The following is a 25604-nucleotide window of genomic DNA, read 5'->3' as shown; positions in this document are numbered from 1 at the left end:
ATAATTTTTAACCACAAAATCTGTTAATAAAAAAGGTATTTATAATATTTTGACATTGATGTTGATATATTCTCACCCAAATGTGTTAAGTCCACTTCAACACATAACATTCAAATATTTTATTTAACATATTTTTCTGGTGACAACGCATGGTGCAAGCCATTTTTCATTAATAAAACAATAAACGTAGTATTAATGTAGTTTTACAGTATGAAGCCAACCACAAACTAATTCTCTGTTTTTCTTGTAAATTCGAACGTTGACTATCACGCCGGTGCGTACCATTAGTTTTTCCATTTTGGAAGTTTCTGGATCCAGCAAGTGTTTTTTTATTTTTTTGTTGAGGTGATGGATCACAATAAAACCTAATTATTTTTTGGGGTTTGGGGAAAATATTCAGGATTTGAGGTGCACGAAGGGATAAGAGCACGAGGGCATGACCGAGGGCACGAAAGGAGGGAGCTTTTGGCTACAGAAAATCGTTTCTTAAGCCGGGTTTCTTTCAAAAATGGTGCAGAGTCTCTGTTTGATGGCTTCTCATGGTTACCCTCCCGGTCTTGTCTTACACCCACAACTGGGTTTGCCCGGCACCAACATGAAGGTAACATCAACAAGCTGAGGTTTTTATGTTTTTTAGCAGTATCAATGAATGGAATGGTGTTGTACTGTAAAATGGGTATGGTGATGTTAAGTTTTCACTAAGGGATTGTGACTATGTGACCTTGGTATGATCACGCAGGGCTATGTTTGGCAATGGGGATAAGTTTTTCGATTTTGGTAATTTGTAAATATTATAAATTCTTCTGCAATTTATAAATATTTTATGATGAAAGGAATAGAATAAGATAAGAGATTATGTTACCTTTTAATCATTCGTATTCGTAATTCAATAAGGCTATCTGTGGAGGAGGGAGGGTGAATTTTTCATTTCTAAATTTAATTACAAACTATTTGAGTAAATGAATAATGATGATTTGAAGGTTACACGACAATCTACCATTTCTTAAACTGTGAATTGTTCCCCTACAATGACAAAGTTCCTCTCTAAAACTCATAATATTATCCTCCATGGGTTCTTATACTGAAATAATTTTGACCGTGTTGTGCATGCTTAGTTTTTTAGTTTCTTATATGTTTTAATTTGTTTTTCAAGACAGGGCTACCAAATATCCTTTCCTTCTCCAGTAGCAAAAGTAGACCTGATCAGATATCAGTCTCCTTATCTTAAGCAAAGCCCATGTGGGGAGTTAAGGAAAGGCCAGAATGAATGGTTTGATTACAATGAGGTTATTAATGTTGACTCATCAGTTCAAAGTCCGGTGCTTATGGATGAACAAGGTCAAGTTTGTGGTTAACTTTATCTATGATGTTAGATTACTGTTTGATCGTTCCCATGCATTGGTAGTAGAGTAGAATATTTGAAAATTTCAAGTAACTGATACACCCCTACCCACCTTGTACTGCCTGTTCAATAGTGATTCTATCTTCTCCTCTCCTAGACTAATCATGTAGAAATCTCACATTTGGCTAGCTACACTACTTAAATTCTATTTGATGTAGATACCTTTTGAATTTCCATGTTCTCTGATTTCTCATGTGTTTCATGCAAAATTCCATTGAATGTCTCATTGTAGTAATGAGGATGGCTCATTTTTTTGTCTTTGTATATTGATTATGGATCTTTCTTTCACATGTTAATTTAGTGGTGATAAGAACCTTGGAAGAATCACACCAAAAAAGCTATCTATGGTTGTTGTAGAACCAAAAGCCCTAGAAATCCCCCACTGTTATCCGAAACTTCTAATGTGGGAACTCAAGTCCCTTAGTGGATTCTAAAAGGTGACAAGATAGTAAATCTGATGACCAAAGATTTAGAGTAACCATTGAAGTTGGCTTGCTCTCTCAGATGTTATGTGTTACTAACTTGCCTAAGATATTTGATTGCATCTTTTCTTATTTTTGAGCTGAATGCCTAAGATGATTTATGGTAGTAAATCTTTTGTGCTTATTTTGACTTCTGAATATCGATATTTGTCTTTGGTTGCAGCAAACTGCTCAAATGCAGTTCTTTTTGGCTTTGGAATTGTTGAACAATGCACTAAGCGTGATGAAATTATAAATATGCTAATGTCTGAGACTGCTGAAGCAGGAATAGATGGAGCAAATTTATCTTTGTTGCCCGACTTAATGAAATTGCAGTTGGCAGGCATTGGTGAATCTCAACAACCATTGTCATCTCTTATCTACCCAACTAACAAATTCATCATTCAGAAGCTTTTACTGCCTCTTGTTCAAGATTCAGCCCTTTCTTCAAAGATCACGGTTCATCCAGATGGTCAAATCACATGTATGGGTACTGCAATTCAGTTGAAAGATCTTCTCTCTGTAGTTGCTGAGTCATACATATCAAAAAGCTCAGGAAAGGGTGAAAAGCAATCTATGCTTGTTCCACACTTCAGTTGGTATAAATATGTTGACCATCTTGACTTTTTTAAACAGGTTCTGATTGTCCAGTCATCTGAAGGACTATTTTATATACTTAAGAATTCTTTGTAAATTATGTTGATCTTTGGATTAGCATCAACCACTCTGCATTAGTTAGATATTCAACATCTAAATAACAATTTTAGCAAAGCATGTTTGCAAATTATATGTGTCATTATATGTGTGTGTTATACATTGCAATAAATTTATTAAGTGTCATATAAATGCATGGTAATTATTGGGAGGGTCAAAGTTCAAATCTTGAAGAAGGCATTTGTTTGGAGGCCGTCCTTGATAGTGAAAATATGTTGGGAAGGAACTCTATAAACATATCCTAGCAGTTCAAAACAAAATAAACTAGTGTCTGCTTAAATTAGTTGTTATTTGTGACCGCTAACAATTCCTAGCACTTTAATCTCACAGCAATGGATGGATGGTGGGGATTCCCTATCTTTGGCCGTTAAAAATATGAATACTTGTATGGGAATTAACCTAATTTAGTTTAAATCAACTGTTCAACTTGTGTTTCCTTGCTTCAATTGGTTTTTAAATTATGGTGTTATCAGTTCTTCTGTAATAGAAAGCACCTATAATTTTCTGGTCACAAAATTTAACAGCATATTTGACGATGTTCCATATGGACAGGGTGAATATCAATGAATTAGAGAGAAGTCATTCCTCTACATTGAAGAATCAATCCACTTTAGCTGCTCCTTTAAAGAGGTATGCAGAATATACTTTCCTTGATCGTGTCTGTTTTCCAGCTGGGATATGCTCTGATGTTGAATTGTAAAAAATGGCCTGTATTTATCTTCCAACTCCCTTGCGTAGATTTTAAATTGCTGAGCATTAAACTGTTTCTATAGTATGAATTATGTAAGTTAATTTGATAAATCAAACTTGTATGTGCCACAGTAGGATTGAGACTGAGTTTCCTTTTACTCCCTTCCCCTTTCTACTATTATGAGAAAAAAATCAAGGAGAATGTGGGTTGCAGTAGTAAATCTTAGGTGGTACTTGAAACCATTGAGACATTAATATGCTGCTTTATTGCCAACACTTGGGCTGTTTTTTTGTAATGGTTTTTTGTCCAATGAGAGACTAAACATATGCATCACTGCTTTGGCTATTTATTTTTCCACATTTAAGATTATCAGAATAATCCATCTGATCGAAATTTTTTAATTTTTGCCTGATGAGAAAAGGGTATCATCTTCTATAGTTTCTTTTAATATTGACTTTATACATGGTTGTGGATAGATTTGATCATGTTCAGTTGTTGGGCTGCATACTGAATGTACAATACCTCTATTGTAATTTCGTGCTCAAGAAGTATTTGATATTAATGTTTCTATCTTGTCTTAAAGCCCTGAGAAAGTCAAAGTCAAGCCAGGTCCAAGAAAGAACAAGAAAGTAGGCAGGGACAGGGATCTCTACAAGAACTATTCACATGCATGTGAGACCCTTCTGTCCCTGATGGTTGACAAGAAGCAGCGTGGCAAGACCACAATTATCTCCCTGAAGAAATCGGGCCCTGAGCTTACCGATCTCCTGACACAATTTTCTGCCGGCATTGCTGGAACTGGCCTCGCGGTTCTGCTATCAGTAATGTGTAACCTAGCTTGTGGAAGGTCTACCTTCTGTGCTTCTAGCTTGTTCAACACTGGGTTTGGATTGGGGTTGGTTTGGCTTTCTGGGGCAGTAAATAAGCTCAGGGTCACAATTGTGAGCATCAGCAAAAACGCAGGAAAGTTGGGTTTGAAAGAAGAGAAAATGATGCAGAAGCTGGATAAGACCATAACAGATATTTACTATACTGCTGCAGCATTGCTAGCACTGGTGGTGCTGAGACTTGCTTGAGTGGCATCTTCGAAGATTAGTTTGATGATATGCTATATGGCTAATTGGGTAATGCTCAGTTATTTCTGATTGGTTGGATGTCTGCAGTAATGGGGTTGGGTGAGGCAAAGCAGCCTGTAAAAGAACAAATGTTCGAGTTAGTTTAATAATGAGATCTTCAAGGCACAATGCTGATCAACAATCTTCTGTTCTGTGTTATTTTCCTACTTCCAATTAACCCAGGAAGTATTCCTTAGTTTTGTAACTTGTAATATAGAATTTTGCAGATTAATAAACCGAGTTTCTCTATTTCATCGTTAAAATTAGTGTGATGTTGAAATGAATACTTCGGGTTTAAAAGTTCTTATACCCAATAAAAGCTCTTGACCACCATTCAAATTCATCAAAAGCGGTGACACTTTTTTTTCATTTTACAATCAAAACTCGTTTCGAATACATAAAGACACTCCTATAAGTAGATATAGATCTAGCTTAGCTCCGCTTTGCCTAAGTCCGAGTTAACTTGTTCTATAATCTCATGACTCAAGCTTGACATAATATATTAACTTGTTTAAAGACTTTTTTATATTAAAATTTAAATAGACCAACAGATATTGTCTACGAACAGGGTAACAAGCTTAGAGTTAATGATCTTTTCACTGAAAAAAACTAAAAAAATGAGTTAAACAAGTCCCTCATTAACATATCTGCATAAAAAATATTACGTTTTAATATATTAAAACTAGCTAAAGTAAAAAGCATAATCTTTAGTTGTGAAAATAATGCAATATACTAATTTTTAATACTTTTATTAAACAAGTCTGCCGGTCAAGTTAAATAAAAGTTTACTGTCTGACCTTAAATAAAAAGCTTAATATAGGTTAAGTCTAGTCAAGCCTTAAACAAGGAAATCAACTATAATGACTTTATGTTATAAACTATCAGTAGATTATTTGATCTATTTCTACATCAATCTAAACAACTTTAAATGCTGTGAATTTGAGTACTACCCGTTTTCATAAATGCTGGAAAAAACTATTTTCCATCGAGTCAACATTTAAAGAGCATTATTAATATTCTGTCGTTTAAATGAAACAATGTGTAGCATAGAGGAACTATATTTATATGAGAATACCTGCATTTTTCATCATGGATATTCCTCATTCCAAATTACTCTTGTCTAAGTTTAAAAAGAGAAAGGACATGCCAAGCAAGGTTGTTCTAAATAGAATAATTTAACCTTAATCATTAGAAATTAATTTGTTATGTATATTAACTGGTGGTGCTTTTTATTTAATTATATTGTTTTAACTACATAGTTAAATTTACAACCAATTGAAGTATATGGAATACTTCGTGAGTTATTTTTTGTGCAGATTTGATTCCATAAATCAATTTTGCACTGGAAAGATTTAGAGACAAAATCAGGAGTTCCCAATCAGAGATACTAATTGTATCACAGCAGCTAACAATTCATATTCCAACCTATTTATTTCTCTCAAATCAATAGACGCAATCAACAATAGAGGTCCAAACAATATGAGCATCATAATTAAAAACAAAAAAATTTGTAAAATCCAATATCAATAGCTCGGACTGTTGGAACACAAGATACACATTATTTTCATAAAGCAGAAAAAGGCTGCAGTGATCAAGGGCATGTTGAAAATTATGCACTACAAAAATGAACATTGAAGATTAACTTCTCTAAATTTTTCTCAATTTACTGAATTTCATCCAACACAACCGCTAAATATTAATTGCTTGGCACATGGTTTGTATTTTTCAGGATAAATAGTCAGGTCTCGGGGCTTCCAACCCCTTTTGCAAATGTATAGACTAAAACTTGAGTCACGGCGAACGGTTCTAGCTCAGTACTTTTGACACCACACCTGCACCAACTGTTCTGCCGCCTTCTCTCAATGCAAATCTTTGTCCTGTAAAATCAATTGCAAACAGTAAAGCAAAGTTTCGACATGAAGTGTACAAGAATATTCAACATACGGATAAATGCATTTAGGTATGGTGGTTCAATAATACACTAAAATGATATTTGGTTCGCTAATGAAGTAAAGTAATACTGACCTGCATCAAGTGGAACTGGTGAAATCAATTCAAACACAGCTGTAACGTTGTCCCCGGGCATAACCATCTTAACATTTTCAGGCAACTCTACTTTTCCAGTAATATCAGCGGTCCTCAAGTAAAACTGAGGTCTGTAGTTAGAGAAGAAAGCGGTGTGTCGGCCACCCTCATCCTTTGTGAGTACATATATCTCTGCCTCAAATTTCTTGTATGTTTTTACAGAACCTGGCTTGGCAATCACCTTCCAATAGAAGGCAGCATAAGGAAAGTGTTAGCTCAAATTTAGTAATTTGAATTCAGAACTCAACAAGTTTACTGAAACATATGATATTATGTTGTTCTCTTGCATACAGTTACAATGTCTAACAAAAAAGGAAAAGCTTGATCTCTGGACTAACCTGACCACGTTGAATATCTTCACGCTTCAGACCACGGAGAAGAAGACCAACATTGTCACCAGCCTAACAAAATGTATATAATCCATATTAGTTTAACATATGCTCTATGTAAATAGCCATAGCCCTTGTACATGAAAATAACAGGCACTTACTTGTCCTTGATCCAAAATCTTCTTGAACATCTCAACTCCAGTTACTGTTGTTTTCAGAGGACCACCCTACCAAGGAAAACTCAGTTTTAGGACTATTGTTACAGAGGAATTTACCAAAAGTTCTGATAGAGAAATAAACTAACGCTCATCAGGAACCGACCACTAATCATCAGTCATTAGTGCCAAATAAAAATTATATAGCAGAAGAAATTAACAATTGGAGATTAATCCAAAGGAGTGATGAGAATCAGAGGGCAGCTATATACAGGAAATGACTCAATCAACATAAATACCTGCATTAGACCCAACACCTCCACTTCTTCACCGACTTTAATGATCCCTTGTTCAACACGGCCAGTGGCAACTGTTCCTCGTCCCTTCATCACAAATGAAAAACATAAAGCAGCTGAAATGATGGAAATCATTGTGTTTCTTCCATCGAATCCCATGTATGTAAGGAAAAAAAATGAAGATTTTGAGAACTTAGCGGTGTTGAAAATAGAAATTGATATTCTCACAAGGGAAAAAAAGAACTTAAACATAGGACAACAGTGTTTAAAGATTAGAGTTAGATTTCAAATTACACCACTGTGTCATGTCGTTATAAAAAGCAAGGCCATAACAAATACTACCTCCTTTCCTTTTTAATTCTTGAAAAAACAAGACAGCATTATTAAGAATTAGAAATTTTATCCTTATCTTCACCTAACTAGATTTTGAAGAGCAAGAAAGAAATTGTTGAAATGGCCACAGTTACAAAGATGACCCAATATTATGAACCAATATTCCACATATACTGTTTATAATTCCATCTGGTTATGATGTTTAAACACACCAATAATTGTTGTAATTTGAGCGAACTATAGGAGCATATTAGGAATTTTAAACAATTTTAATATAAAAAAGAATAGTAATAGTACTTCTTAAACAGTGTGTCGTTACCTAAACAGTGTTTATACTGGAAAGAGATAGAAAGAAAGGGTACATGATAAAAACATGAGCATTACGTATTGTAAAAATATTATAACTGAGCTTATCTTTAATTCAATGAATCAGCTTTCTTAAAAAATTAAACCAAAAAATAAAGTTCAAGTCCTTTTACCTGAATTGAGAACACATCTTCAATTGGCATTAGGAAAGGCTTGTCAAGTTGGCGAACAGGGTCAGGAATGTATTCATCTACAGCATCCATTAATTTTAGAATGGCTTGTCTTCCAATCTCATCATTTGTACCCTGTAAAGCAGACAACGCTGAACCTCTAATGATAGGGATATCATCCCCAGGGAACTTGTAGAAGCTCAGAAGCTCTGCCAAACAGATAATTAACATAAATACACTTTTTAACTTTTAGCAAACCACAGAAACTTATGCAGGCTTATTCATTTTCTGAGCATGCACAATAGAGGGAAGGGGAAGCCTTAGAGAAACACCCTACCACGTAGCTCCATTTCTACAAGCTCTAACAACTCTGGATCATCAACAGCATCAACTTTATTTAGAAAGCACACAAGAGATGGCACACCAACCTGCATAATACATTTAAAGGATAAAAATATGTTAAGGAGGAAGGTATACACATTCTAAGCATATTTACAAACCACATTAGTAGAATACCTACTTGGCGAGCAAGAAGAATGTGCTCCTTGGTTTGAGGCATTGGTCCATCAGGTGCAGATACAACAAGTATACCACCATCCATCTGAGCAGCTCCCGTAATCATATTCTGAAAAACAGACAATTATAAAGCATACAGTGAACAAGAATTATTTTGTTATTTATACTAAATAAAACCATTAGATAAACCACCTAGTAAGCAAATTAAGTCATGCTGGAACGCTAAACCCTCTAGCATTTATGGAAAATAGAAATCTGACAGATGAAGCTATTGCAATATACAGTGTAACCAATATTTATAAAAAAAAATTACGAACTAATCCACTTCCAAATTCCTAGCTTAAATTTTCCATCTCCTTTTGAATAGAAGACCAAGCTACACAAGCACCAAAATATGCTATAAATTCCACAATTAACTATTATACATGGTAAAATTGCTTAAATTTCTCCGTCACAATTTAGCCACCCAGCTTCTGTTACGCAATTGACAACTCCAATAAAAAACCATTCTTGGAGAAATTAAACCAAATTAGAAAGCTTACTTTAACATAATCCGCGTGTCCAGGGCAGTCCACATGCGCATAATGTCGTTTTACAGTCTCATACTCCACATGAGCCTGAAAACCGAAATATTGAGCAAGCAAACATCTCAACAGAAAACAACACAATAGATTGCAAGACCAAAAGGGTACGATTCCAAACCGTTGCAATGGTGATTCCTCTCTTCTTCTCTTCAGGAGCCTTGTCAATTTCATCAAAGGCCACAGCCTTAGCCTTCCCTTCATCCGCAAGCACCTGATCAAATCTAAGTGAGTAATAAACACCAAAACATCTACCTCAACACAAATTTAAACAAAGAATGAATCAAGACCTTGGTGATTGCCGCGGTTAGCGTGGTCTTCCCGTGATCCACGTGTCCAATAGTTCCGACATTAACGTGAGGCTTCCTGCAACATCGAAAATTAAGAGGAACAAAACAAGCAAGACGCATATTAATAAAGATTACTGTTAATTATTTATTTTAAAATTAGTGACAAAAAAAGAGAAAGAGAGAGTGTTACGTTCTGGTGAAAGTTGCCATGGATCTCCACCAGGGATTGGAATTGAAAGAATAGGAGGAGGAGGTGGTGGAGTCATTGGGAGTAGAGAGAGGAGAACGAGATAAGGAAGAGTGGATTTGAGAGGCGAAGGGGAAGAGGCGGCGAGAAGTGGAAGAGGACTGTCTGAGAAGAAGAGTTGCCATTGAAGAAATGATGAGGAGAATGAAAAGCCCTAACTATGGAGTGCAGAGGCGAGGGTTTTAGGAGAGGGAAGACAAGCGAATTGCAGTGAGTGCGAAGAGTGAGGGTTTTACAATGGGCGCCCGACACCGACCCGTCATATTCGTGCGGCCCAATTCTAGCACTCAATGTTTGGAAGCACAGCGCCAAAACAACACATCCTCAACTAACACATACTTCGTTTTTTCTGGTACAATGTTTTTTTCTCCTTCTTTTCTTATGTTGGTACTCACTAAGAAAAAATTATGTGTTCCGACAGAAATTATTTGAAGTAATTTTTATCTTCTTAAAATTATAATTTTTTTATCTTTTAAAATTTGAAGTTTTAGATAAATGATTTAATTCGTGTTTGGTTTAATTTATTTAGTGAAATGATTTTTTTTCTTCTAAATTTTAAGTATAATTTATGATAAATAATTATGTTCGAGGTGAAAAAAATTATCTATGGGAGGATAGGGTTATTCCAGCAAAGAATTTTATTCCATATAACAAGTTATATTATATTGAAAAATTAAGTCATATTCCTTGAACTAACTACATGTTATGTTATGTTATTTATTTATTTATTAACTTTAAAAAAAATTTGAAAACTGACCATCTTTTTCTTTACAAAAAACTTTTATAGATATGCATTTACTTGTCTTTAAGTATAAAATGAATAAATACAATAATAGATGAATTGTGTAATTAAGCATTGTTATTTATAAACCATTTATGTCGTTATGTTTCTACTGAAGCATGTCTATTCTTACGATACTATATGTAGTAAATAAAAGCTAAAATACGGAAAAAAAAATGATTTTATGAAATGTTAGGATCACCACTGTCTGTAAAAATTTATTCGTGATGTAATCTGTAAGTCTCTCAGGATATAACATGAACTTATCGGATAAAAGCTGAGAATATCAGAACTAGCAAACAACTCTTATAAGAACAAAAAAATAACCCAGGATTACAAAAATAAAAGAAAAGAGAAACACACAATATTAAAAGTGTATTTTTTTATAGACTAGAAAAGAAAGAGACTTGAGAGGCAAAAATGTGTTTTTTGGAACAACTAGAGACTCCTATTTACAGATGGAGAAAGAAGATTCAAAACCACGAAAGAAGAGAAGTCGTTTTGAAAAATATGGAGTAATCGTCGAAATCGGAGGAGGAATGTGGAACAAGGACTTGCAACGTTCCAGGAGTTTGTTCTGATCTCAAAGGCACCATATATGAAACCCAATCTGAAAGCAAAAAGAAAACCAAAGTCACCGACAAAATCATAGGTGTTTTCGTGACGTTCTTCTACAACTTTTCTTCGACATCTGCAATATATATATATATATATATATATATATATATATATTTCTCGCATTCGATTTACAACAATCCCCCACATTTGGTAAGAGATAAAAGAAAGAAAGAAGAAAGACTTGGATTCATATAAGATATAATGCATCAAAGTTGGTATAGCAAGTTATATGAACCAAAACAGTTAGTATGTGTTAGCAGTTTGTCAATTACAATACACCCTCACAATTATTATTGTTATCGTTGTGTTGCGTTTATTAGGTCATGCGCGTGCCCGATATTCATGAGTGCTTTGAAGATCTTGTCAAGCTCTCATACAAGCAACCCCACTTGATACTCGTATAGGTGATTACATCAAGTGTATGTTGCAAATCACATACTACTTAAGGGATATGAAAATCATTAAAAACTTTGTTAAGACGTTAAAACTCTTATACCTTAGAATTTTAACCACAAAGTTTACCCTTTCAATAATGCAGTATTTAACACTTTCACACATCACGAGAATGGACAAATTTGATCTTAAATTAACTTTAGTGCTAGTAGAACTAACAAGTGACTTGTTTTTTACCCATACGAACATTATTCATGGGATTTCCAATCACAAAGGTTGGATTTCTATCACTTGTTTGTTTGCAAGTGACTTAAGTCTCATTCCCTCGATGTTTCTAAAATCATTTTTCTCCCTAGGAATTTTTTCAGAAGATCTGCCAAATTCCGTTATGACTTGACATAGTCAATGAAAATTGTTCCACTCTTTAGCAGTTGTTTTACCAAATTATGTCTCAATTGTATGTGTGTTCTTTCTATTTTAAGTTTTATTTTTAACTATAGTTATTGTCGAATGACAAACACAATGCATAGATACATATGAGGTTGGTTTCATTCCTAATGGAATGTTTGCTAAGAAGTTTTTCAACCACTCAACTTCACTACCAGTCATTTTGAGATCAACAAACTCAGATGTTATTGTTGATCTTGCAATAAATGTTTGCCTGAATGATTTCCTTGTAACTGCACCACCCCCAAGTGTAAACACACAACCATTAGTGGATTTTGTCTCATCTGAATCAGAGATCCAGTTGGCATCACTATTCCCTCTTAGCACAACAAAAAATCCACTATATTCAATAGCATAATCCATTGTATCTCTCAAGTGTTTCATGAGTCTCGCAAACACATATCTTGACTAGGACAATGTACTATTCAATCTACTTATTACATAAGCAATGTTTAATCTAGAAAAGATCATTAAAAGCAATAAGCTCCCAATTATTTGGGCATATTGAGTTTGAGAAATAGATTTTCCTTTGTTCTTTTTTAATTTAGAGTTAACATCATAAGGGGTGTTCATTGTCGTAAAGTCATAATAACCAAACATCTTAAGAAGTTTATCAGTGTATTGTTCTTGAGATAGTAATATATTATCTCCATTCCTTATGACTTTAACTTCTAGAATCACACTTTCTTCACCATTTCTTTCATCTCAAACTTAGATAGATACAAGAAAAAAAAAATTGTTTTAAAAACAATATTATTGCATGTACCAAACATTAGCATGTCATCCACATATAAAATATAATGGCACATTCACCATTTTCAGATTTAGTGTACACACATTTATCAACATCATTAGTAGAAAAATCATCACAAAGTAAAACATTATCAAGTTTTTAAATGGTACTATGTATTCTCATAAATATGTTTATATTTCTTATATTGTTAAGGGCATTGGACAATGGAAAGTTGTACATTGACGATGGATTGGTTATGAGTTTGAATTTAAAAATTGTCTTCTTTCTATATGCAATCCTACTATGCCAATATAATTGTTTTGATCTTAAGTTTTTTGAGATGGCAGTGATGACAATCACTGCATCCAAGGTTTTATCCTCTTTGGAGCTCAGAGCTCTATCACAGTTTTTTCCTTAAAAGGCACCTTGATGGATTCAGAAAGGAAGGTGTATTTAAAGTCTTGATCTCAACTTTGGATGTACTGGAACAAGCCCCTTAGTTGAGGGCTAAGAGAACTAGGGTTCGTTTTTAAAATCTCGTCGATCTCCACAGACGATGCTAATGTTAGAATTCCAAAGCAAACACTATCTCAAATGGGTGATTGACGATGGACTTGAGATTAAAACAATAATAACATTCTCAAGTAATTTTTATTTTGTCTCTAATTAATACGCTAGTTTAAAGTAAAATATGCGATTAACTTCTACTTTGTTACATAGTGAACTAATTTTCAAGTAATTAATTTGGAGTGGTATATATGTTTGAGAGGGTTAATAAATTCAAAACCCCATTACCATTATTGACATGTAACATTAGTGCAAAAAGCCCTATTTTCGACAATACATTTACAGCGTTGCTTTTATGGATAGACGTTGTCCTTCAAAATGTGGTGACATTTTCGAAATTAAATTCGTTTAAAACGACGACTATGAGGTAAAGTCGTTATTTTAGACGAAAGTGTTTCGTCTAAAACGACGACTTTATATCATAGCCGCCGTATTAGAGTCTTTTTATTACCCTAATTCATAGTGCGTCAGTTACGCTTTCATATTTTCTTGTCTTCTGGCGCTTCGTTTTCATATTCTTTGCTCTTTGTGCTTCTTCTTCATCTCGAGCCATTGTCATCTTTGAGTCATTATATAAGTTTTTTTCGAGCTCTCGACTTCTTCTTCACCATTGCTTATTTCTTTTCTTTTTTTGTTTCTTCATCACCTTGCACGATGTTCTTTGGGTTTTCGTTGTGCCTCAATTTGGTTCTTCGTCGTTGCCGTTCGTTGTCGTCGCCATTGCCGTTAGCCTGCTACTGCCATTGTCGCCACTCTTCACCACCGTTGTTGCCTTCACGCACAAGGTTGGTAGTGTTTTAATTTTTTAAATATTTTTTTAGTGTTATTAATTTGTATATTTTTTATTTATTATAATTTTTTTTTTAATTTAAATTTATATTATGTTAGTTTTTAAGTTAGAATAGAATTATTAAATTATTAGGTTGTAGATAGATTTATATTATTTAGTATTTATAACTAATTTAATGATTTTTAATTTGTGTATTTAATATTTATTATAATTTGTATTTATTATTAATTTATATTATGTTAGTTGTTAGGTTAGAATAAGATTATCGTTTTGGTATTGAGTCCGAGGATGTTCGACCATTGACAATTGATATGTGTTGGTATTGAGTTTGAGGGTGTTTGACCCTTGGAAATTGATATATGTTGGTATTGAGTCCGAGGATGTTCGACTCTCGGTAATTGATACGTGTTGATATTGAGTCCGAGGATGTTTGATCCTCGACAAATGTGAGATTTTACACTCATTAGTAAACACCTAAATGACCATTACAGAATATAATGGATCGAAATTGGATTAATTTTGTTCGCATAAGTGATGAGTACGAAATTGAAGTAGAAGAATTTATACAATTTGTGCAACGTAATGCCAATAATAGTGGTCATGATGGAGTAAAGATTAAGTGTTTGTGCGTTAATTGTTTGAATGGAGGAGACTGGATGTTAAGAAAACTAGGGAGCACCTTTTATGTGATGGGTTTCTTCGATCTTATACAACTTGGACAAGGTATGGTGAATTATTAAATTTACCATGTGTTTTCGTTTCTGAAGAATATGTGGAGTCCACCATGGATGATGCAGTACATGGTGAAGTACATGATGATCGATTGGAGGACATAATTCGTGATGTGGGAGCTGAGTCTTTTGCAGAAGGGCATGGATATGAAAATTTGTCAAGCGATGCAGATAGTCCATTATATCCTGGATCAACTAACTTCACACGGTTGTCGACAATGTTAAGATTGATGAATTTGAAGGCAATAAATGGATGGACTGATAAAAGCTTCACGGAATTGCTTTAGTTGTTGAAGGATATGCTTCTAGAGGGAGATACTCTACCTAATCGTAATTATGAGGCCAAAAAGATTCTTTGTCCGATGGGTATGGAGTATAAAAAGATACATGCATGTCCTAATGATTGTATATTATACAAGAAATATTTTGAATTATTGAAAAGTTTTATGAGGTGTGGCTTATCATGTTATAAGTTGAAACAAAAAGATGATGATACTATTGAAGAGATAGAAACACATGGACCACCAATGAAGGTTATGTGGTATCTTCCCATCATTCCAAGGACGAAGCAGTTGTTTGCAAACCCAAATGATGTTAAGAATCTTAGATGACATGCAGATGAGAGGAAATGTGATGATATGTACCGTCATCCAGTTGATTCTATTCAATGGAAGAAAATTTGATGACGAGTTTCCAGAGTTTGGTAAAGAATCAAGAAATATCCGACTTGGTTTAGCTACAAATGGAATGAATCCGTTTGGTAATATGAGTACAAATTAGAGTTCATGGTTTACTAGTTATTTACAACTTATCTCCTGGATTGTGCATGAAGTGAAAATACATGATGTTGCCTATGATGATATTCGATCCAAAACAGCCAGGAAATGACATAGATGTTTATCTAAGTCATCTAATTGAAGATTTGAAGTTAATGTGGCTATTACGTTATGCAATGGATGGTTACCATGGTAAGACTAGGCATTAAAAGTCATTGGGAGCAGGTAACATGATGGTAAATTATTTTTATAATTCTTTCACATATATGTATCTTAACAGTAATTTATGTGAGTCTTATTTTGTAATGTAGTTCTTTATGGATGACAAACATTACCTTCGCCCGCCATAGATTATGTGAGACATGCTTGAGTCACATATTTTCTTAATTTTTGTAACTCTAGGATAACTAATCAATAGTGTGGTAATTAAATAGATAGATAAGAATATAGGTAAAGATATATGTTATTAGTGTTTGTAATAAATTTTTATCAATATATATAATTTGATTATCTGAATTATGTATTTGTTTGGCTGGATTATAATTGAACAAGTCAATTAAGATGAGAATTAGCATTAAACAAAATGTATTAAAAATAATACCATCTAGAATGGCGGTTATGACCTAACCTCCATTTTAGATGCTTCGCAAAGGTGTATAACAACGGTTAAGGCAAATAGCTGTCGTTTAGGTCTTTGGATGTGCTGAGATAGGTTGGGTATAAAAGGGTGGCTGTGGTGAAAGTCTTTGTTTTACATCTCATGCATATATTATATATACATGCTATACGGAGGTATAAAACGACGACTTTTACCATAACTGCCTTCTTTGCTTTGGGACATAAGATTATGTGCTGAACAACAAGGACTAGAAAGCCGCCGTTTTACGATTAAATTAGTCTTTGTTAGTACAAAATCTCAAAAAAGCGACTTCAAACAAAGACGATTTTTATAAAACCATTTTTAAAAAAGAGGCGGTACAAACTTGTAATTAGTTTTCTTTTTAACGAACGTTGCCCTGTGAACCGTCACAATATGTCAATTTGGCCCTGAAATAACGATGGTTGCTATGTGAACCGTTGTTATATGTATTGTTGAGGGTTATTTAACGACTGTTGCCCTGTAACCGTTGTTATTTGTACCCCTTTTTTACTCCCGCGCACGCCCATGCCCTCATCTTCACTTGCGCCTTTTCATTTTTTTCTTCACTTGCGCACCCACTTCCTTCTCCTTCTCCCACTGCCCGCTCCTTCTCTCCACCGCCATCGGCACAAGTCCTTCTTGTCACTGCTAGTGTCGCTTGCGAACTCCTCCTTCGCTCCAACCCTCCTCTCGCGCGGCAACACCTTCCGCATAGTCGCATGCCGCCAACACCTCCACCACACACACACTGTCAGGACTGGCGCACGGTGCCTCCCTAAACCCTAAATTTTATTAAGTTTATAATAAATATTTGCATGTATGTGTTGATTAGTTAATTGTTTAGGTTTGTGGGAGCTTCATTTAGTAGATTTTTAATGGAAAAGTCCTAACATTCAAGAGAAGAGTGATAAAGTTGGAGTTCACAAAAATCAGTATGAAAAAACTTCAAATGGTCATAACTTTTGACAAAAGTTAGATGGAGACGCATAAAAATGAAAGTTGCTTGAAAGGAGGTAATGAATCACGTGGGCGATTTCCCGAAGGAGATTGGGGTCGACCAAAATTCTAAAACTCCACCATTTACTATTCTTTTTTTTTTATTATTTTAAAGTATTATTTAGGTATTTTTTAGGTATTTTAAGCTTTTAGTTCTTATACTTTCACTTGTCAATTTTTTTTGAAATTTTGCATGATGTTTCCTAGTATAAATTAGAGATTTATCAAACCATTATGATTATATTACATTCACAAATTTATTATGCATTACATAATGTTATGTGTTCTAGCATGAAATCTTATTATTTCAGTGCTTATTATGGATATAACATGTTGAGTGAGTGGGAAGGGAAGTGCAAATGCAAAGAAACTCTCTTGAATGCACCTTAAGGTAATAATGTAAAACTTTTTCATATTTAGAATTTTTTTTATAGAATGTTATATGTACTAATTTATTGTAGGTAGACTTTCGTATTTAAATTATGATATTACGTACATGCATTATTGTTTTGGAAATTTGACATTTTATACAAAATTAGAGTATATATAATAATAAAATATTTCTTTTAAAAAAATACATTTATAACGGTGGTTCCAGTGGAAACTGTCTTTAAAAATACATTTTTTTTTTATTTTTTTATTGTTTATTTGACGAAATAAGACAATTTTTTACACGTGTCATTAATGCAGTTTTATAATTACGGTTGTAGAACCGTCGTTATAAATACTTAGTTATAAATAACTAATTTACAACGACACTCAAAATAACAACAATTTTTTAACTGCTTTATACGACTTTTTTAACCGTCGTTAAAATACTATTTTTTACTATGTAAAGCATATAGGTCCTTGCATATGGTTGTTAGATCTAAAGTAGTTTCAAAGCTTAGTGTAGTCAAAGTTATCCCTTATAACGCCCTTCCCAGCATAAAAAACCACTTGCCAGAATCATAAAATTTGCTCTAGTATAGTATTTTGAATGAGTCAGAACAACTGGTTCTAGAAGTGTCAAGGTTGGTACATAAAAGTTTCTTTTCTAAAAGATTGTGGTAGTGACATAAATCAGCGGTGGAACCGTGGAAGAGTAAATGGTATAAGAGGAAATCTTTGACGGCGAGTTAAAAATTAGAACTTTGTTTCTTTCGAGCTGCACGACTTAGACTTATTTTCCTCTCTGTCTGTCATTTGTGAAGGGACATGAGATGTTGAAATTCTTTTCTATAGGATGCGTTTGCCACCCAATCATATGTAATGACATCATAATATATTCTAGATGAGAATCCTTGCTTTTGATTTGCATTTAGAATGTGATTGCCATTTTCAAGAAAAAAAAGAATCTATATACTGTGAAGTAGTTTTTATATATTCATAAAATATGTTGATTTAACTGAGATAAGTAACCGCTTCTAAAGGCTTCAAAATGAGGAAGTACGTTATATTAAGATAAATTTAACTACGGTTGATGGATACGATGAACATGCAAAAATAAAATTCCAGAAACATATTCATTTTAATTTTTGGTATTGTAGGAGCCACTTACATTCTGGCTCTCTGATTGTAATTTCAAATTCAACAAGTGCGACGAATTGTTTAATTTTCACATAAAGACACGAATATTAATATCTCCATATGGGTAATGGAACCAGTTACGCATCTTATATGACGTGATTCTTGCAAGCTGCAACTGAACTTTTGTTTATTTCGCCAATTCTGAACAAGGGTCCTCTTCGAATCTGATACCATCTACCTGCTCTGTGGAAAACTCTCAAGTCCCCATGTTTTCAGGCTTCGCTGAGGGGAACTCATTTCTGATGAAACACAACAATTAAGGAACACTTTATATATATATATATTATGAGAAATGTATATTTCTTTTTGGTTTTTATTATGATAATAACAAATCATTAAAACAACAATATATTTTTTTATCATTTTTCAATTTTTTTTTACTAAGAAAATCTCTTTTTCTATTCATTTCTTATCTCTTTCTTATTTTCTCTTCTTTTCCTTTTGTTTTATTTCTTGAAAGATTACCACTAAGCCGTCAATTTTGGCCATGATACTTTGCTACTACGATTTTTTAATAAAGTAGAAAAATTTTATAGCTTTTTTTTACTAAAGTGAAACATTTTTTTAAATTATTGAGATAGCGAAGTCGTATCAACATAATACAAAAGTTTATTATTTTGAAACAATAATAAAATCGTGTTAAGACACACGATGACACAATTTGAATACTAAATGAAATAAAGATCAAATCATCTTAACACGATTTCACTTTTTTTATATCTTCATTTTAATTCATTTATATTTTTTGTTAAAAAAAAAATTCACTCAAAAACCTCTAAAAATGGACTAATTGTAGTAAAAAATGTTGTTAGTACGTTGTTTTGGAGTTCGACACTATTATATTCCATAGAAAATTAGAAAAAGCTCTTCTTAATCGCTGTTCGGAATCTTAACTGGATAGCTCATACAAATACAATTAGTCCTAGATCAAAACGTGTCACTTTTTGTTTCTTTTAATTATTTTAGTTCATAATCTTTCCATTTGAGAACACACTATAAAACAAGCCCCTTCTTCTTGCAACTTACACTCAACTCAACTTATAATCTTCTGAGCTCAACCAAGTTTGAGAACCATATACTCTGTATCAAACACTTATCAAACCAACCTGCATCATGGGGAATAGGAACTCATCAAATTCAAAGGTTCATGGAAAGGCAACAAAAGTTGCTTCAACTGGCTATGATCCAAGGAAGAGGTGGCTTGTTGCTAATCCAGAGGTAGAGACCACACGCGCTTGGAAGGGACAACATGGTAGTGCGGCGTACTCAGACAACACACCACTTGATAACGATGAAACTTTCAACAGTTTCATTAAACGTGCCAAGGGTAAAATCAGAACCGTGTCCCACATCGGCGGGGAGCAGAGCAACGTTGCACCTGCACCACTACCAGACGACAAGGCTAATGCTAGGGATAACCTAAACGACCAGTTTTCAAATTTTATCAAGACTTCGAAGAAGAAGTGGAGAAGTACATCAAGCATGAGGAAGCATGGTTCCTTCAAGGGCCAGTGACCATTGATAAACCAGGGAGCCGCAAAGAGAGTGGTCTTAGTAATGTGTTGACGATGATTTCACATGTGGGTCCATCCAATATTTTGTTATATTCTGCATGAAAATAAGGCCTCTGAGCCATGCAAGCATTATATTATATTTTTCTTTTTCAAGCATAGTACATATGTGAAATGTTTATCTGGGGGGAATAATTTGGATTGGTTGATTGTTTATTGGTATGAAATATACATTGATTTGTCTTAAATGGAAGGTTTGTAAATTGTAATTAATCTGCAGTGTTTTTAAATTCTGAGGCCAATGTTTTGTCCTCTTTGTGGGCGACATTAAAGCAGGTAGAACATTCCATCATTAAGCATTAAGCATATAATCTTGAATCTTCTTACCTTAACCCGACTCTTCCAATGATGATATATGATTTTAATGATTATACCGAACTCCTCATTTGTTAATTTTCCTTACGAGCATTTCTTAAAAGAAATACCAAGAACATGATTCACGTGCGTCTTTTTTTTGATTCATGTGCGTGTTACTACTATATATTCATGCATTTGGCCTCTCAAGTAGTAATTATTTATCATTACAAAGGTTTCATTTTATACAGAAAGTTGTTGGTTTTCCTAAAGCACGTTTTTAATTTGTACATTGATAACTGTTGCTGTCCAGATTATAATATTGAATATCCTTGCAGTTTTTTTTCTGAAACTATAATAAAAGCACTTCGTTACACTGCTACTAACTTGTCACGTGCTGCTGTTCTTAGTATAACACTGGATTTAATTGAAATCACTCCGAAGGGATGTACATATGTTCCTCAGAAAAAAAGTGTGTATATTTAATATAGTTTTAATTCCAGGGTTCATGCTTCTTGAATTGTCTTCATTTAATTGATTTTGGGAGGCTGTGTTTTGACTAAAATCTTATATATATAATTAAATTTATGCTAAATTTTCAGTTAGCTTCTTTTCAAAATAAATATTTTCTAAACAAAAATTAACAAAAAAAAAATTAATTTAAGAAGAATAAGCAAATTGTACTTGTTATATATGAGGTTTACTGTAAGCTTCACTATAATTGCTATGAGGTATGACATCCTTGGAATGGAGTCTTCCTTGCAGTGAGTGTGATTGTGAGAGCTTTGGATTTGCGATACTTGCAGAATGATTAATTAAGTCTTAGGTCTAACCAATTTCCTACGTTGACATACACAAACCATGATATGCGAGCTTCCGGAGTGTGATTATTAATGTTGTCTGTAACTCAAAATTTGTCCATTCTTACGACGGTGTTTAGATGTTCAGACTAAGTTGTCTTATGCTTAGTCTGATGCAACAATTTGTTTCATTACTCTGATTCATATAGTTTGTTCAATCTTCTTATACGAAGTTAATCAAATTACGATAAATCGTGTCGTTCTCCTTTTATTTCTCTTTAATTCTACTGTGTTTTACTCTTTTGCATTGTTACATTTCTTGTTTCTTGAGAACTGCACGTTCTTGGTTTGTTGATTTGTTTGGCGGTTTCTATTCTTTCTCTTTGGTAGGTTTATGAAAGAATATTTTCTGTTTTATTCAATCTGTCTTTCATCTATAGCAATGATACATATATATATATATAACCATAACATTAGAATCGTACAGATTCTTTTTCTAACATAACATCTGTAATTAAGACTAATTATAGACCCATTAATAGTGATTATATTCCTATAATTAAGTTTAATTATAGACTCATTAATAGTGATTATATTCCTGTAATTAAGTCTAATAATGATTTTGTCCGGTAATAATTTACAAGGATGTCGTGAGTAAGCATTCTTGTAATTTGTAGATTTATGGAAATAGGCTTATAAGATACAAATCAGGCCTCTCCTGATTGTGGAAGTAATTGAAAAATGTAATCAAAGCATTAATATGGAAGTAAATCTCAACCACTAGAGTTACATTTTAACAAAACTAACCAGAATTTAGATTGAACGTATCTGCATTATTAGATTAAGGATGGTTGGTATCAGAAATCATGGACAATCACTAGAGACAAAAAAAAGTACAGAATTTTCGGGGACTCCACACATCCTTTTTAATGTACAGATTAATTAAGAATTAGGATTCGGTTTAAGATAAAACTCTAGAAATATCACAAAGCGGATTCTTCTTGTTTTTTTGGTATGTCCTGGCTCTCTTTATTGTAATTTGTAGTTCAATAATTGCGATTACTTGTTTAATTTGCTCTAGAAAGACACGAATATGGACTCCATTAGGGTAATGGAACCACATACGCATCCTACTTGGAACACTCGCATGATGTGATGATTCTTGCAAACTGCAACCGCACTTTGTTTATTTCGCCAATTCTGAATTATTGCTTTAGGAATCTGATACCATCTAGCTGCACCTTCGGAAACTCCCATTTCCCTTAGTTTTTTCTCCTCAGCAAAATAATTCATTGACCTCTAACATAAATGATACCGAGAGAGAACGAGTCAAAATATAACTAAAATAAATTATATATGGTGTCATTAAAAGAAAGATTAAAAAAAAATGTAAAATTTTTGCATGATATACATATAACGAATTATTGAAAATGATAAGAGAGAAATAATATATACTGATAAATGGGTAACTACGTATAACATCACTCTTTTTCTTAAGGACCGCTAAATTTGGCTGAACATACAATGTTACAAGTTATGATGCGATAATATTAGTACTTTGTTTACTTTTGAGTTTAGCACCATTATATTCCGTGGAAAATTAGAAAAAGCTCTTCCTTATTGCTGTTGGGAATCTTATTAACTAGATAGCTTCTTAGAATTGGTTCCAACAAAGCTCACAGTGGAAAACGTGTTTCATATTTCGTGCTTTCTTTCTAGTTTCCTAATCTACACCATGGAACAATCTTATATATATATGGTCCTTCTTTCAAGTTACACTCAACTCAAATCTTCTGAGCTTAAGCAAGTTTGAGAACCATATACCTTGCATCAAACAGTTATACCAAAACTAGCCTGCACCATATCCATGGGGAATAAGAGCTCATCAAATTCAAAGGTTCATGGGCAGGTCACAAGGGTTGTTTCTACTGAACCTGGCTATGAACCAAGGATGGGGAGGTCTGCTGCTAGATACATAGCCAAACCCAAGACAGAGACCGTAGGCACTTGGAAGGGACAGCATGGTAGTGGGGTGTACGCAGATAACACCCCACTCGATAACGATGAAACTTTCACCACTTTCATTCGACATGCCAAGTATAAAACCAGGAGCGTGTCCCACTTGGGTCGAGAGCAGAGCAACGTTGCACCTGCACCAGAATCTGATGATGAGGAAGCTAATGGTAGGGATAACCAAAACAAGGAGTTTTCAGATTTCATTCAGAGTGCAAAGAAGAAGTTGAGAAGCTCATCAAGCAAGAGAAAGAATGGTTCCTTCAAGAGAGGCTAATGTGTTACAATATTTGTTATTGAGTATAAAGTGCAATAAGGCCACTAGCCATGCATTCCAGCAGATACATGATTTATTAGTTTATTCGAAGCATAATACGAAATAATGTTTGATGGGGGGAATAATTTGATTGGATTATTGCATATTCATGGTATGATATATGTACAAACATTCAAGTTTTAACATTGATTTATATTTCCAATTTTACCACTGTATTCAATGGAAGCTACATGTGTAAGTTAATCAGCAGTACGTAGTACATTCCTACTCTACATGGAATCTTGAATCTTACCTTACGACGATTTCTGCTCTACCTCGTCATTCGATTTCACTTGCTTTGCCAAAAGTTATTTGAAACAAATACCAAGAATATATATGATTCATGTGTGTTCTCCTCTTGATGTTTGTGACATCTCAGGTGATAAATATTATTTTACAAACAAGTTACTAGGATTATGAGAAACTTTTCAAATTAGTCGAAATCATGAGAATTCTTGTCTGCTCCCCTACCCATGCATTCATAAAAAGGAAAAGGATCACCAGATTCTTTTTCAATATATATCCAGGAGTAAAGTAGCTCCTGCTATCTCTTTCTAATTGACATTTTCAAAATTGTTGGCGTATTTATAGTGTATTTTTGCTAGTTTGACCAAGGAAAAATATAGAAACACATATACTAGCTACAAGTGAAAAGCGAATTGATTTCAGAAATCCATTGAATGGAGTCTTATATTCTTCTTGGAATTGATAAAAATAGACTATTTAATACACACTCTAATAATAACAAATCAAATCGTCTATTGTTTAGAGATTATCTAACTAATTGTTTATGATTTTTAATAATTTTAAACCTCTAAAATATATTTAAAAATAATATTTATGGTAAGGTTTTTTCACAATTTTAGATTCTCAAAATTTAGAAAAACAAAATGAAATTTTATACAATACTGATAATTTTATAGAAATTTGTGACATCATATATCCATAAAAAACTATTAATTTGTTGAAGAGGTATAGGTAATAAATATTTGTGATGATGTAATGAAACTAATTCGTGGTTAAGCACTCCATCACAAAATTCATTAACAAAAATAATTTATGGTGTATTTTTTATCTATAGAAAGTTAAACGTCATAAAACAACATTTTGGGTTCTATAAGAAAATGATAATAAAAAATGGTAAGAAGAATAGATGTTTGTTATTCTCTTATGTGTATATTACATCACCCATGTATAGGAAATATATAGGGAGTTTCTTTCTCCCAAATTACAATCTAATTAGGTAGGATACTAATTATGAGATTCTATAATTATTAAATTAATTGCATATAATTGGTACAATATCGTCAAATATTGCATACAATAATTGCATATAATTTGATAATTATTATTTCCTTAATACTCCCCCTCAGGTTAGTAGGTGAAGATCAAGAACCCCCAACTTGTGTCGTAGCGTCAAAAATCGTTCCTTGCCCAATGCCTTCGTAAAAATATCTGCAAGCTCATACTGTGTCGGTACATATGAAAGACTGATTATCCCAGCTTGTAATTTTTCTCGCACAATGTGACAGTCTATCTCAATGTGTTTTGTGCGTTCATGAAATACTGGGTTTGCTGCTATATGTAATGCCGCTTGATTGTCACGGAAAAGTGGAGCTGGCAAGTTACATGACACCTTTAAATCCTGCAACAGATATCGCAACCAAACTATCTCCAAACACGTATTGGCCATTGAGCGGTATTCTGCTTCCGCTGATGATCTTGATACGTTTGGTCTGTTTTTTTGACTTCCATGAGATAATAGAGGAACCAAGAAAAATGCAATATCCAGATACTAATCTCCGAGTTGTCTGACAACCTCCCAGTCTGAGTCGCAATAAGCTGTCAATGTCAGATTTTGTTTTCGGATGGCAATAA

The 25604-nt window shown here is 33.6% G+C and overlaps 3 protein-coding genes across 3 annotated transcripts; 2 read left to right on the top strand and 1 right to left on the bottom strand.

Annotated features, from left to right (window-relative positions):
• The first annotated feature begins 118 nt into the window (after positions 1–118).
• Positions 119–4646, top strand: LOC137814190 (uncharacterized). The gene is made up of 6 exons (XM_068616781.1): positions 119–274; positions 401–601; positions 1158–1338; positions 2048–2462; positions 3130–3207; positions 3852–4646. The coding sequence occupies exons 2-6, from the start codon at positions 509–511 to the stop codon at positions 4342–4344; spliced, it is 1260 nt and encodes a 419-aa protein (XP_068472882.1). The 5' UTR covers positions 119–274; positions 401–508; the 3' UTR covers positions 4345–4646.
• A 1229-nt stretch (positions 4647–5875) lies between these two features.
• Positions 5876–10065, bottom strand: LOC137814188 (elongation factor Tu, mitochondrial). The gene is made up of 12 exons (XM_068616780.1): positions 9635–10065; positions 9445–9520; positions 9276–9368; positions 9116–9190; positions 8578–8682; positions 8395–8485; positions 8061–8266; positions 7252–7335; positions 6959–7024; positions 6807–6869; positions 6409–6649; positions 5876–6260 (listed from the first exon to the last, which is right to left on the bottom strand). Exons 1-12 carry the CDS (start codon positions 9814–9816, stop codon positions 6190–6192), a joined length of 1353 nt encoding a protein of 450 aa, XP_068472881.1. The 5' UTR covers positions 9817–10065; the 3' UTR covers positions 5876–6189.
• Positions 10066–23180: 13115 nt separating this feature from the next.
• LOC150029649 (uncharacterized) lies at positions 23181–23897 on the top strand. Its single transcript, XM_090298389.1, has one exon. It carries the CDS (start codon positions 23265–23267, stop codon positions 23685–23687), a length of 423 nt encoding a protein of 140 aa, XP_090154515.1. The 5' UTR covers positions 23181–23264; the 3' UTR covers positions 23688–23897.
• Positions 23898–25604: the final 1707 nt, after the last annotated feature.

This window comes from Phaseolus vulgaris, chromosome 1 (assembly GCF_051622355.1).
Source record: "Phaseolus vulgaris cultivar YP4 chromosome 1, ASM5162235v1, whole genome shotgun sequence".
Lineage (NCBI taxonomy): Eukaryota > Viridiplantae > Streptophyta > Magnoliopsida > Fabales > Fabaceae > Phaseolus > Phaseolus vulgaris.
The sequence above is the reverse complement of the archived record's forward strand: the minus strand, read 5'-3'. Positions and strand labels throughout refer to the sequence as shown.

What these genes read in the sequence shown, in the direction of transcription:
- LOC137814190 (XM_068616781.1), top strand. Translation starts at nt 509, where the DNA reads ATGGTGCAGAGTCTCTGTTTGATGGCTTCTCATGGTTACCCTCCCGGT. An exon ending in TGCCCGGCACCAACATGAAG is followed by an intron (nt 602 to 1,157) that starts GTAACATCAACA and finishes TTTTCAAGACAG; the next exon opens with GGCTACCAAATATCCTTTCC. An exon ending in GGTGCTTATGGATGAACAAG is followed by an intron (nt 1,339 to 2,047) that starts GTCAAGTTTGTG and finishes CTTTGGTTGCAG; the next exon opens with CAAACTGCTCAAATGCAGTT.
- LOC137814188 (XM_068616780.1), bottom strand. Translation starts at nt 9,816, where the DNA reads ATGGCAACTCTTCTTCTCAGACAGTCCTCTTCCACTTCTCGCCGCCTC. An exon ending in GACACGCGGATTATGTTAAA is followed by an intron (nt 8,683 to 9,115) that starts GTAAGCTTTCTA and finishes TCTGTTTTTCAG; the next exon opens with AATATGATTACGGGAGCTGC. An exon ending in AGGTGTTGGGTCTAATGCAG is followed by an intron (nt 7,025 to 7,251) that starts GTATTTATGTTG and finishes TTTCCTTGGTAG; the next exon opens with GGTGGTCCTCTGAAAACAAC.
- LOC150029649 (XM_090298389.1), top strand. Translation starts at nt 23,265, where the DNA reads ATGGGGAATAAGAGCTCATCAAATTCAAAGGTTCATGGGCAGGTCACA.